The sequence below is a fragment of the Buteo buteo genome, chromosome 3, assembly GCF_964188355.1.
Source record: "Buteo buteo chromosome 3, bButBut1.hap1.1, whole genome shotgun sequence".
NCBI lineage: Eukaryota > Metazoa > Chordata > Aves > Accipitriformes > Accipitridae > Buteo > Buteo buteo.
This window is the reverse complement of record NC_134173.1, coordinates 40999468-41014033: the sequence shown is the minus strand read 5'-3', so window position 1 is coordinate 41014033 and position 14566 is coordinate 40999468. Positions and strand designations below refer to the sequence as shown.

Genomic DNA, 14566 nt, shown 5'->3' with positions numbered 1-14566 from the left:
TGCTGACCATGCTTCTTTCGATGCAGCCGAGGATACGGTTGGCTTTCTGGGCTGTGAGAGCACATTGCCGGGTCATGTCCAGTTTTTCATCCATCAATACCCCCAAGTCCTTCTCCACAGGGCTGCTCTCAATCCCTTCATCCCCCAGCCCGTATTGATACCAGGGGTTGCCCCGACCCGGGTGCAGGACGTTGCACTTGGCCTTGTTGAGCTTTATGAAGTTCACATGGACCCACTTCCCAAGCTTGTCCAGGTCCCTCTGGTTGGTGTCCCATCCCTCAGGCATGTCAGCTCAGCTTGGTGTCATCTGCAAACTTGCTGAAGGTGCACTCGATCCCACTGTCTATGTCACTGATGAAGATACTAAACAGTACTCATCCCGATATGTACACGTGAGGGACACCACTTGTCACTGATCTCCATCCAGATAAGGCACTGGATTTTGTTATGGCTTTTGTATGTCCTCTTCCCTGACTGATTTTTCCATTAACAGAAGAAGAGTATTGATAAGTTCTGTGGAGATACTGAATTGTTGCACACAGAGGGTGAGAATTAAGGATGATAGTATGAATTTCAACTTAGCACTTCTGGGTTTTTAGAAGGCTGGTGACACGTAAACTGAATTTTGGGAGGAAAAAAAACCAGTACCAGTGCTCAGAGACATAAGTTCCTTTAACAAAGCCATTGTCTACAGTTTGCCTACCTCTGTGATTTCTTTTCTTCAGTTGGTTGGGTTTTGGTTTTTTTTATTTTGATTTTTTATTAAAAAGACTTCTAGTGGGCATTTAGGCAGTACTACTTTGTAGATTGTAGCATGAGATGCTGTTTAGTGGTCATGCAGGTAAGAATGTGTACTCTCCAGTAGGAAACGTAAGTACAGTCATCCATATATGTACCTCCCTATGTCCACTGATGAGAGAACTGAGGCACCACAGGTAGAATAAGAAGGGACCTTAAGTGGACTGCTTATCTGGGAGTAGAATTCAGGTCTCTTCAGCATCAGCTCGGTGAGGTGGGTCTTTGATTTTCTTTTTCCTGCTAAGCTGTACAGTGATTTTTAAAGGGTTTGAGTGAGCAATGGATACTCTTTGTCCACTTGTTGGTGCCATGTGTGGACAGAAGTGCTGGCAATATGAGTAAGAGAAATGAGGCATAGTTTGATGAGTAAATGACACAACACTTAAAATAACTATTGTTTTTAACTGTGATAAACTGTGATAGAAAAGTATGAGCTTTCCAGTGCTTCCAGTTCTTTCTTTCTTACCCTAAACATCCCATTAAATCACTAACTCTGTCAAAGTCTTTAATGCATAAAATTCCCTGATTTCTTCTACTGGAGTACAATGATCAGTATAAACATGTTTTTTCTATTGCGGACCAAGCTCTTCCCCTTTCCTTCCACTCTCCAACATGCGCCTCTGACAATGTCTTCACACCCTGTCCTCAGCTTTCATCTGCCACTATTTCTGCTCTTCAATCCAGCCTGCCTTTACCTCACCTAAAGATGTGTTCCTTACTTCTGTGTTACCTGATCTTTTAAAGGCTTATTTGCCTATTTTTTTTGTAAAAAAAGACAAGCAGGTACTAGCTCAAATGGAAAGAAAGAAGTTAATTTCTACAGAGAGGGCAACACGGTATTCTAGCATCTACCCAAAGAGAGTGTTTAGAAAGGGTAGTTGTCCCACTTACAGCTGCCTAATCTCATACTCAGTCTTTGTTCTTCACATTTACATTTATGTATAAAACAACTTTTGGACCCTTTGGATTGCTTTCCAGATTTTAATAGGTAGTCTGTTGTTCATGTTTTGTGTCTAGAAAATTTAGGATGATTTTTATTAACTACCTGTCCGATATGTCCATTGGTTACTTCTTGCTGTTATATGCTATAAAGCATGTTTTTCCTAGATATGTTGATTAAAACCACTCTCAATTTAATATAACTGGTATGTATGATGTTCTGATATGTCTACCAGCGTACATGGGAAAACTTAATTAAACTGCAGTTCAAGATGTGTACTTAGTTATATTTTAAAAGTAATGCAATTTTGATACTTACTCATTTGCAAACTATTTGATTGACAAGAAAAGTTTTGACTGGAAAAAAAATATGTGTGTGTGTGCTTGTTTATTTAGGCTTTGCTCACTGCAGTAACATCTCAACACATAGAAATCCACGAAGGAACAGTGCTACAGGCTGTAAGAACATGTTACAATATCTATCTAGCAAGCAAAAATCTCATAAATCAAACCACAGCCAAGGCCACTCTAACACAAATGCTGAATGTCATTTTTGCACGTATGGAAAATCAAGCAGTGAGTATCTCAGTATCTTTATATAGAAACTCTCTCTTAAATGCAAACCAGCTTGAAAGATTTGTTTTGTCATTATTATTAAAGCTTTTGGGCTTTCCTAGCTTATGTACTTCTGAAGAAAAAAAAATCTGGTATCTTACATTGTTCTTTTTGTGTTTTTCACTCTGAAATAGGTGTGAAATGTGTTTTTGGGGGGTGGGGATGGTGTATACCATTTAAACTTCTCGTAGTGGTCTTTTATATTTAATGATAGAAAATTTAATTCAACTTCAGTTTCTATTGTCAGGCTGTCAAGAGATGCCACACTACCTGCGTAAGAGTGCATAAGGAGTACATTAGTGTTAGGTAAATGCTGCAATGTTGTTGTGATGATAAACACCAAAGAAGTAATCCATGATTAAATCAAACCAAAAAAAACCCTTTCCAGTCATGTAATCATTTACATTTTTTAACATTTTATGTGTAGTAGTCACAAACAGATACTTATATGTCACTGAAATTGCTGTTGTGAGTTGTCAGCAGGGACCCCAACATATGCCCTGTGCCTTCTACTGCTGATAATAAAGATCAGTAAGGCAAAGTAATTATCGTAATTCCTATTTTAAAAAAAAACAACACCCAAACCTCAAACACACACAAAAGCAGATGCCCAGATTTGAGAATCAGTTGAATTCCTAGCTACTTCTAGAAGTAATTCTGCTGTATTATTACAAACTCTTTTCTCTAAGAATATGTAATACTTAACTTACTTTCCTCTCAGAAGCAACTGCATATTTGTACATGGTACCGTCACAGTCTTAAGATTTATGAGACATCATATTTATGATGTCATGGCAAAAGCTATGCAGTGTCTGAGTGCTTTGAGAAATCTGCAGTTACTCTCCTTTTAACCAATTTAATATAGATTATTATTGTATTATTTTTATTATTTTATTATTATTATTATTACTATTCTACAATGGAAGTCTTCATTTTTGCCAGACTATAAGTCTAGTCTTTATGCAAGTTAATAAGCAGTTCTACCTGTTTTGCACACTCTCAGGGCAGTTATTTTAATATGATAGCTAACAAATACTAGAAGGAATTGTTTGAGCTGTAATTTGAAAGGTACTGTTTATTTGGTGATCTATAGCACCCCAAAAGATACAGCATAGAAAGCTTTAAGTGAAAGAGTAAAGGGCTGAGATTATAGTGGCCAAAATAACAGTATAAAAAGTTACAGACTTGTGGTAAATACTAGGCTCTGCAGGGATAGAAAGTCCTTAGAGCATTGCCTCGAAGGACACCCTGCTTTGGTTTGACTTTAACAACCGTTGTCTTAATCCATTAGACAAGTTACAGAAATTCTTCCCTTTCTGGGGATTCCAGATCAAGGAACCATGAAACTAAAATAGTCCTTGTCTTACAGTTTTAAGTATGATTATTTCTTCCTGAGGATCTGTCTTCTGTAGTGTTTTGGAAATGCTGCTCTTCTGAATTTTTAACTCTCGTTTTGTTCCCCCACCCTGGATGTTTAGTCAGTTTCCTTTTTTTTTGGTCTTTCCCTTAGTACCATATGCTTGTAGGATAACAGAAGACTTGTAAGTTCTCCAGTGTATTTCTCTTTGTGACAACTTTCAAAAAAGAAAAAAAATCTGCCCTGATGTTTCTCCATGTGGTCCTTGTATATTGTCACATGTACTGGCTGAACTTCTTTATAGGGCAGGCAGACAACTCTTGGTCCTATATTATGTGTGGCTTAGGCAGCCCTCTTCCACAGTGAAGGTATGGTTAAGTGTAATGTGCATAGTTGGGAAGCAACCCTCTTGCAAATGTTTATCCCATGATACTAAAATTATTTATGATAATACAAAGGATGCATTTTCTTAAACTGTTACAGCTTTATTAAGGCACTGTTTAAGCAGAGACAATAGAGATTTCATGTTTATAAAATAATGTATAAAACGTATACAGATCAGTGTTCTGTTTGGATAGTGAAATTCTTGTGTGATTGCAATGTTTTTGTAGCTTCAGGAAGCCAAACAGATGGAAAAGGAAAGACACAGACAGCAACACCATCTACAGCAGTCTCCAGTAAGCCATCATGAGCCTGAGTCACCTCAACTGAGACATATTCCAACACAGACTGATCAGCTGTCCAAAGAACATGAGAGAGAGCTTGACCACAGCACAAATGATGTGGACAAGAACCTTCAAGAAGATATAGAGGCAGAAAATGGATCTGATATTTCTAGTGCTGAAAATGAACAGACAGAAGCCGACCAAGCCACAGCAGCAGAAAGTAATCAGTGTGTATTTCTGTTTCATGGAGGGAGGGAAAAGGTCTGTAAAAAGAAAGGCTTGAGGATTGTCTTTTATGCCCTCTCCCAAATCTGGAGTCAGGCATGTATTTGCAAATAGCTGACTAATGCAAAATGCCTGTTGTCCTTGTTACCACTGTTAAACTTTATCATGAACGTCCTTTAGTCCTGCACTCTGTTGTAGTCACTGTAGCAAAGATTCCTCTTTGCGCCTATGTAATATTGTGAAGGTTTTTGAGAATAACATTTCAAGACTAGTAAGTTTTCAGTGATTAATGTACATGAAAATACAAAATTCATGTCTTTTGTTGTTATAGGCCTGTGGATTAATTACCAGTTACAGGTTAAGCACTGGAATACTTATGTTCTGCAAATACTGTTTTCAAAGCATCCAAACATGGCTTTTTTTAACGTATACTTTCCTATTAATAGGTCTGTAATTGAATTTTAAAATATTAAATGCAAGTAAAATATCTCCTTAATTTCTGAGTTTCTCATTAATATTTGTCTGGGTTTGTTTTTCTTTTTAAAGATCTTTCTAAAGCTGATGGAGGAACATATGATGGTGAAAGCAATGAGTGTGAAGAGAAGGCGCAAGAAATTGTAGAAAGTATTGTGCAGGAAATGGTGAACATAGTAGTTGGAGGTATATTAATATCTGTCTAGTCAATAGCAACTGCACTCTGAATCTTGACATTGAGAATTATTTTAACACTTCTGAATATTTAGCTAAAATATGTCATTATTTAAATAACACTTAGATGCTGAAGAAAACAGTTTCAGTTGTCTGATCTTAGCTGTGCATTATTTAACAGTAAAATGGACAAGATTTTGTACATTAATTTACACTCTCTATATTGGAGACTAATGTTCTTTTGAAAATACAAATTATTGTTCCTTTTTTTTTTCTCTGTTTTGTTTCCACATAAACACTTCACAAATGGGCCTGTCCCTGTAGTGCTTAGCATAGCACTACCTTTTTCAGTTTGTTGTAAAGTGAGTATCAAATCAGTGACTTCCCCCCCCCGCCAATACTTCTTGGAAACTTGGTAGAATGGTGAACCTGGCGACCTAAGGTTATAAGTAATTTTGTAATTTGTAATTTTCGTTAGTGGGAATTAAGAATATTTGGATGGTTTTTTTAGTTATATAATGCCATGTACATTCTGCCTTAAGCTCCTCCTTATGATACTTTGCTTATGATTGTTTTAGTATTTAAACGTTAGATTTAAAAGCTCTTTTTAATTTGCATTCTTATGTAACATTTGTTTATAATTCTTACATCTTTTCTGATAGATGTGGAAGGGACTGCTGAAAGTGGAGGTGGTGATGGCACAATTGTAACATTAGAGGATGGCAGTGACAGTGAAAACATTCAGGCAAATGGAATTCCAGGGACTCCAATTTCTGTTGCTTATACACCATCTTTACCCGATGACAGATTATCTGTCTCTTCCAATGATACTCAGGTACAGGCAGTTACAAAGTAGGAAATACTGAAAAAAGTGATATGTTTTAAGTGTTACCCAACACTTGTGCAGAAAGTGTTTAATATAATTACATAAAATAAGTTACTCAGATGAATTTCAAGTATTAAGTCATGTTCTAAGCATTATTCTATTTTAATGCACTATTTAAATTAAATTTTTGTAAGTAAATTTTGCATGTGATCCCTTTTTTATCCTAGCATATTTTTAGCTGCACCATAGAGTACACTGTTCCAAGATTAGGGAACTCAGTTCCCTGTTTAAGTGCTCCTGAGAAACTTGAAAACTAGTACTCAATATACATAGTGAAGAATATAGGCAATTATAGACATACTTGTATAATTACAGTGTGCTCTTTTCAAATGATAAATAGAAATTTTAAGCCTGTAGCATGACCTTACTGCAATGATTTCAGATAAAAAAATTCATGTCTGAGAGGATTTGATTTTCATTAACAAAAAAGAAGTGAAAATATATTCCCTCTGTTGTATCCGGTATCAGCATGTATGCACTATCTACTGACCAAGGGTATCTGCTGTCAAAGTGTGTTGAGTAATTAGGTTGGGGAATAATAGATTTTAAGCTTAAAAAGCTACAGTCACATATACCATACAAATAGATTAACGTTAAGCATGTTGCTTATATAAGGAACAACAATACAGAATTGCAAGAACTTAGTAATACGGGTGGTTATTGTACCATAGAAATGTTACCAAATGTATCTTACCACAGATATGTAACTACTCGCATTCTATTAAAATCTCAAGTTGGTTTGTTTTTTTTTAAACTAGTTATGTACTGAAAATATCTGAAGGCAATTCACTGCAAGTTACCTTACTTAAACTTGACCTACCTAATTTCATGACAGTCTTTAATTAATTCTAACTTTTTACAGAGATGGCAATTTTTATTAGTGAGTTTGTTCATTTTAACTGGACTGCAGAATATTTTGGTTTGTTTTAGTTTAGTCTTGAGACCATAAAGCTATAGTGAATTGGTTATATTTGTATAATATGTTAACTTCTTGTTGCTAGGAGGTGGGGATTTCCCTACACACCCTGCTAATGCAAAATGGAATACTGAAATATGTTAACTTCTTTAGGAATCTGGAAATTCTTCAGGACCTACCCCTGGTGCTAAGTTTTCCCACATTTTACAAAAGGATGCCTTCCTTGTATTCAGGTCACTGTGTAAACTCTCCATGAAGCCCCTGTCAGATGGACCGCCAGATCCAAAGTAAGTAGAATTAAGAGTTCTTAAAATGAATCTTTTCTATTTGAAAATTTAAAAAAATTATTTAAATATTTTTGAGAGTCCTCAGTTACTGAGAAAATAACAGTGTGGTAAAAAGAACCCAGAAATTTTGAAAAGGTACTTTTATGTTTTAATGCATCTTTTGTATGTTAAATGAAAGCAACTGCTGCTACCCATCTACCTGTTTAGACGTTTCTTCACAATGCCTATGCTTCCTGTAAGTACATCATGTTCTTTCTAAGTTGCTCTTTATAACACTTTCCAGAAGGGTTTGTGAAGAAGGTCGTCAGGTATTTTTGGTCTCGGCTAATGTTGCTCTGCTTTTAAGTAATACCTAGGTTCATAACCATTGCTGTTTATGCTCCACAATTTCTCACCTCTCTTGCATGTTGGGTGTCCAGTACACATACCCAACTCTGCTTCATCTTAATATATGCTCCTCACTTTGAGCTGATACTGGTTATGATAAATTTGTGATATATTGTTTCATCCTTTTGCTCAGATTATACACTTTTGACAGCCTCCTTAATCAAAACACAAATGTTTTGAAAACAAAGTCTTTATTTGGCTGTTTTGGAAATCTTGTCCTCTGACTGAAGATACCATGTTTTCAATTTGGCTTACAGAATTGTTCATTGTAAACCAAAAAAAAATACTGTCCTCTATAGATGGGTACCAGTATTAGTTAGTTGTGAGTGTTGGCAAAGAACTTTGCTTTTCTGATCTTGGATAGAATTTATATGCATATTTTTTTAGAGGTTAGGAACAATTGGTAATAATTTTCAAGAGGAATGCTTTTTTGTTCCTAAGATACTAAAACTGTAGTATGACTTCTCGTGACAATCAAAGGCCCAGTATTCTTCAAAATAAAATCAGCTTTACTGTTCCAAGATCTAACTTTTAAAGCAGGTAACTTTAAGACAGTTTAGTTTAATCACTGATACATGTCTTGGATTTAATAAGCTGAAAAAAAATATGATATAGTAGAAAGAGTTTTGAAGGGTTAGTCTAGAACCATTTTCAAATTGTTATCTAGTGAGGCACTATGGAAAGTTAGGACATTCAAGAATGAAGACTGAGGCATGAGGTTTTTCCTCACTATTTTTGAGAATTTGTCTTCCAGGAAATGCCATGAAAATCCTGTGGGTTTAGTCAGTTCTCTGAGACTAAGACTGTCCATTTATTAAAGGCTTTAATGGAGTAAGTCCCTCTGGAAGAGCAGCAATAGCTATTGAGGCACTTGGAGCATTTCATCTGAATCCATGGAGTCCTTGACATTAGTATTAGAATTGATTAAGCTCTTCATGTAGAACAAATTGGAGGAAACGGCATTTAGGGCAAGAGGAATTAGCTGCACAGGCATTTGAAGACATCCTGTGTTTGGAGAAGTGCCTAGAATTTATTGGTGGTTCTGAGGCATTGATGGCTTTTTGAGCTATTACAAACATGCTGTAATTGGAAGAGGAGGCATAGGATATCTGCAGCATTTTAAAAAAGTCTTATCTGCCTCTTTAAAAACCATCTTTCCAGTGAAATTAGCTATGAAGTCTTTAATGAAAATATTTTTTAGTTTTAGGTAACTGAATGTGGAGCTTTAGCTTAAAATCACAAGGCCGGGAGTTGAGATCAAGGTTATGCTTCCTGGGAACCTGCTTAATGTCTTTATCTCCTTTTTCCCTGAAATAAAATAAGACTGGGGAGACATGCCTTGAAGATTCACTTAGATTTTAGTCCTTAAACTTGTTTTAAATTAAGTGGGCTTTACACATCATACAGAATTTGTAAGGCCAGCAAGTTAGGGCTTCAGTCATGAGCTGACACTCACTGGAAGTAGGAAATATTTAATATTTTATTTATGATTGAAATTCTCTTCATATTTAAATTGTTATGTTTCATAGTGAAGTATGGTCTGGTCATGTGCTGTCTGCACACTTGATACACGTGATGCAAAAATCAAGCATTTTGTGTCAAAGGAGGTTGTTATGTTAGGTTCCATACAGCTGTGCAGTGTCCAGAGCCAGGCATTTTCTTGAAGAACTCCTACAGTGAGCTGTTCAGGGCATTTACTTTGACCTGTAGCCATTAGGAATGGGAGGAACAAGTTCCTCACTCAATTTGACTGGCTATGTTTTGCTTCTCAAAAGTGTCTCCAGACAAATAGTCTCAGTTTGGGATTATATTCTATCAGTTTGAAATGTTTGCAGATTGATTTTCCCCCCCATCCCACTTTGTTTGCCAGTGTGCAGAAATCACCAAGTTTAATTGCAACATACTTGTTACTAATTTGCATTTTTGTTTTTAGCTAGACTAGAATTACTTTTGTATTTTTGCAGTATACAGCAAATATACAACTATTGTGTGTGTCACGTGTTGACTTGAAGTGCTCCTTACCATGTCTAGGCTGTACTATGTGAAAAATTTCCTGGCATTGTTCCTTATGTTTCATAACTGTCCTCTGTTAGTGGGTGGTTGTTCAATGAAAGCTGTGGACTGTCTTGTTGGGAAAGCCATTTGTATCTATACCTGCTCCTAGAAGAGCTATAGTCTTTTTTGAGATGATCGGAAGTGGGAAGGAGCATCAGGAGTCTGAGGAGAGAATGCTTTCACCCAGAATGCTATTTAAATTGCATTATATTTTCATACATGCAGATTTCCTTTACACTTTTTTGTATGTGTGGTTTGGGGTTTTTTTTGGCTGGTTTGTGTGTGTTTTTTTTTTTAGTTGGGGGGGGTGTTTGGTTTTTTGGGTTGTTTTTTGTTTTGGGTTTGGGGTGGTTTTTTTTGAAGCATAAATAGTAGCACTGTTCTGAACATGAATTAGAGCTTACTTCAGTCTGTAAGAAGTGTGATGTTACTGTGGAGCACTTGACAACACTGCAGTTGCCTCATTTTGCCATACTTAAAATAGGCATGTTATGTATCTTAGGTACTCCTGGAGTGGGATGGGGCCAGTGACTGATAAATGATACAAAATACTGTATTTTAGAAGAGAGATGTCAGTGTTGGGAGGAAGTAGGTCAGGCAGTACAGCTATTGTCTTTATGGTCCTTCAATTCTCTTTCCATGCTGGTGGAAATAGAGGAGGAAGAGGAATTTCCACCTTTTGGTAGTCAGAGTTATGTAGATGGGCTGGATATTTTAGATGGGATCTTCCAAAAAAACGTTAAAAGGAAAGAATGCTCCCTTCATCCTCTGGCTAAGGTGGGCAGCGTTGCCTACTGTTGCTGCATCCTGCGGTGCTATGCTGCAGAAGAGAGAATGGCTCAACAGTAATGGAGAGAAACAGTAACTGGGAAAGGTTATTCTTGCCACTTCTTGGCTGAAGAGTGACTGCTTCAGCAAAAAAGGTCATCTTTTTATGACTCTGATGTCTACACCAGGTTGTGTCAAATTTGAATTTATTTGATGAATGTTCCACATACAAAATCATTGTGGTGTGTATTGACTTTTCAAGATAATGTTTTATTTTTTATGACTTACATTGAGCTGATATGCTGCATTGTTTTATTCTAGATCTCATGAACTGCGATCGAAGATTCTTTCATTGCAGTTGCTCCTGTCCATTCTGCAAAATGCAGGACCTGTCTTCAGGACAAATGAGATGTTTATTAATGCTATTAAGCAGTACCTTTGTGTTGCACTGTCAAAAAATGGAGTCTCATCAGTTCCAGAAGTTTTTGAACTTTCACTTTCCATATTTCTTACCCTCCTCTCAAACTTTAAGACTCACCTAAAGATGCAGATTGAGGTACGTTACATGAATTTCTAATTTAAAGGGGGGCGGTGCTGTTAAGTGAACATTGTTTTATATTTGTGTGTAGCTTGGTCTTGCTTAGATAAATTTGTTTTCCTTTCTGAACCTCAGCTTTTGCATAAGACTTGCCAGATCTTCCTATGCATAGAAGCTCTTTTTCACCCAGTGGCAAAGGACTTGCTTGGAACAATGCCCTTGAAACCCCCTTCAAATAAAATAGCATTTCCTTTGGAATACTTACAGATTAAGTAAGATTTGCTCTGCAACATCAGAAGTAATATGACACTTGTTGTAGTGTTGTTTGGTGAAGTGGAAAGTGATGGGAAAACTTTTGTAGGGCTGCTTAAAAAAATTTCCATCATATTTTAACTAGAATATGAAGTACCTATTAAAGAAGTAGGCCATTTCATCACTTAATAATAGACATTAACATAAACTAAGAAATTTTACGGTGCAAAACATACTTTGATTTACTCTCTGATTGAGTGGAATTTTTACAATCATAATTTACTATGCCCATACTCACTACTCTTTACTATATGAGTTAGTTTCCTTTATTTAAAAGAGAGTTTTCTGTTGGCTGTGGCATAGTGTTATTGCAGAATGATGCTGAAACTCAGAAATTAGTAGGTTTGTGGATAAGCTCAGTCAACAAATGTTCAATAATGTGATTAGGAAGTTTTAACTCTGCACGACACAGTACAAATGAAGATCATGAGTACACTTATGAAAAGACTGTGTAATATATGGTTTTGCAAAGGAATTTTCAAATAAAAATTAATGACTTGAAATGCATTGTGGATTCTGTTTGAGGTCACTTGAACAGATTTCTTTCTCTAGGGAAATCCCAGCTGTTTGATTATTATAGCCACTTCCCTTTGTATATCAGGGCCTACATCAATATATGTCCTGAATAAGATAATCTTATTTCCTCAGGTCTCAAAAGGTGTACACATGATTTAACTCCTTGGGCCATAAGTAGAGATAAGTCTGTATTCTTAGCAATAAGTCATCAGAATCCTGACAGACATTGCAAATTTTCCCACTGGATGGACATATTCTAAGTCATAGGGGAAACAAGACGTATGTAGAGGCTTTGTTCTTGACTTCTAATTCTTGTGTCATAGGGTACAAGCAGTTTCTTGGAATGATTCTCTCCATTTGAACCACATGGATGCTATCCTCTTGTGTGTCCAATGTGTTAAAGATCTTAATTCCCTGGTGCATAAAGTAGTAGTGTGTGCAGTGTGTTCTTACTGTTCATTTTGGTAATTTTATGTTTTGGGAGTCGATGTGAATACTGAAGACTACGTGTTGCTCCATAAATGTGGAGGTTAAGTACATTAAAAGATGCTGAGAAATGTTGATAATGTTGCTGTTACAAGGACCTTGAATTCAGGCATTTCTTCATCTATGGATGTCATTGTGTAAGTTGATACGTTGTGGCAGCTTTGGAGGAAGAACTCATTTTGCCAGTACCATGTCAGAAGGGTATTGTGTTCTAATCACTTACCAGGTTATTGATGCCTTTAGGGGAAGAAACAATAGGATTTCCAGTATTTCCTTGAGCATAGCTTGGATAGAAATCCAGGTTTGGTGATTGATTGAATGTGCCTTGAAAATATGATGCATTTTGAAGACTTTCAAGACAAACTGTGTACTCAACAAGACTCTAGTGCATGTGCAGCGTTCAGCACATCAGACAGACTGGGCCGAGCTGCTCTTCAGTCACACAGCCTGCTTCCCAGAAAGTGTTGGACTCGCTATGTGTTCACAGAGCTTACAAGTCAGGATGTAGGTGGTAACTGCATTGCAATCCGGCTTCCCTGACAGAAATTTGATGAGCTTTCATTCCTGCCATCCTTTCCCCAAATTCCAAACAGAAACTTAAGACATATCTGAGGAAAATTGGATATGGGATAGCCTACGCTATTGTAGAATATGCTAAATTAGGACCATCACCACATAGCAGCAGGGCTGCATTTCCTCCTCACAAACACGAAAGCCAAAAGCTTGATGCTGCCTAGGTATCCATCTATTACAAAGTATGGGGGACAACAATTTCTAGAAGCTTATTCTTTTTACTGGTTGGGCGTTAAGAATTCCTCTTCTTTTAGCTACTAATCCTAAAGGTTATTCAGAAGAGGTGGGTAGACAAGTAGATAACTTCACATTCAGTTTGTGTCTTGGAGCTGCAAGGAGAGCCATATGCTCTGATTTATAATATGCAAAATCTATATATTTTGGGATTGAGGCTGCATCCTTCATCTGTGTAAGAAATTTTTGGCATATTTTAAAATAATAGTTTCGGATTCTGTTGAAAGTGGTCCTCCCTTGGTCCTTTGACTTAGATATTTAGCAAACACTGCCCTCTGACAGTTAAAATAGTTTGAGTACCTTAACTGTATTTCTAAATGGGTCAATGAATACATTTGCAGCAAATAAAGTCCTAGATATCAGGTGATTTGGGGTGTCATTTAGCTATACTTACCATTACCACTCTTTTATAACTGTGAATAAGCTATCTTAAAACTCTTATTTACAGTTGACCAAACTAAATAATTAGCTCTTTTCTGGTTTACTTTTCCAAACAAGGTCTCAACTCTGTGGCATGAATTGCAATGAGTAACATAGTGATAGATGGCATTTTTAAGTATCTGAAATGTAAATAATCACTACAGTTATGAGAAGCTGTTCATTCCAAGATATGCATGTTGAAAGTTGACACCAGAAGCAAGAAGTCAGCTGTCTCAGAAGCAGAGATCTAAAGTGTCTTCATAGTATGCAGACCTTCCAGCTAATTTCTCTTCTAGCTTAGATTTGGGTTTAATTTTTATACTTGAAACATTTTTTGTCTGCTCCATCAGTGACTTCTTTTTTTAAAATTCTCTACCAGAAAAAAATTATTTTCCTGATTCCAGTGGGTATATAACATTACTGTCTTTCAGTAAAAAAACAGAAAACAGCAAATATGTAACTAAGGATTGCTCATAGCATCAAGTTTATTAAAATTTTATGTCTTCCTCTGTTTGGATTACATAAAGTTGTGGCTAAAATCAGTCTAGCACTCTTGAGTATATTTAAGCGCTTGAAAGTCTTTGATCTGTTATGTGTTGAACTCCTTATGTTTTGTAGGGATGCTTTTCTTATTAAGACTAGTAACTGGGATTGTGCTGTGTGCCTCTTTTTCTCTAAAGAGGCCAATAAAATGGAAGTATTGTTAGCATATTTTGCTTGAGTAAATGGCTTACCATCAAAGTTGCTTTAAAAAGCAGTGTTGCTGTTTTTCCCCGAACGTGTGACTTAAAGCAAAATTAGCCTTATGCTTATCTCTGCCTGGCTAATAGCACAAAAATCTCTGTAAAAATTCTGCGGTATAAGGTATCTAATATTCAAAACAAGGGTAGTTATATATTTGGATATTTGTGTGCTGCTATCAGAGAAGAGGAGCTTGATGG

At 36.4% G+C, this 14566-nt stretch overlaps 1 protein-coding gene across 2 annotated transcripts in view; it reads left to right on the top strand.

Moving 5' to 3' along the window:
• Positions 1 to 14566, top strand: part of ARFGEF1 (ARF guanine nucleotide exchange factor 1) — a 104342-nt gene that overhangs the window by 48151 nt on the left and 41625 nt on the right. For both annotated transcript variants that reach the window (XR_012649819.1, XM_075023394.1), the window contains exons 5-10: positions 2134 to 2313; positions 4321 to 4594; positions 5146 to 5259; positions 5910 to 6082; positions 7203 to 7336; positions 10868 to 11102. Coding sequence is in view for 1 of the 2 variants with exons in the window: in XM_075023394.1 (XP_074879495.1) it covers positions 2134 to 2313; positions 4321 to 4594; positions 5146 to 5259; positions 5910 to 6082; positions 7203 to 7336; positions 10868 to 11102 (1110 nt within the window). In the remaining variant the exon portion in view is untranslated. The remainder of the gene's footprint in view (positions 1 to 2133; positions 2314 to 4320; positions 4595 to 5145; positions 5260 to 5909; positions 6083 to 7202; positions 7337 to 10867; positions 11103 to 14566) is intronic.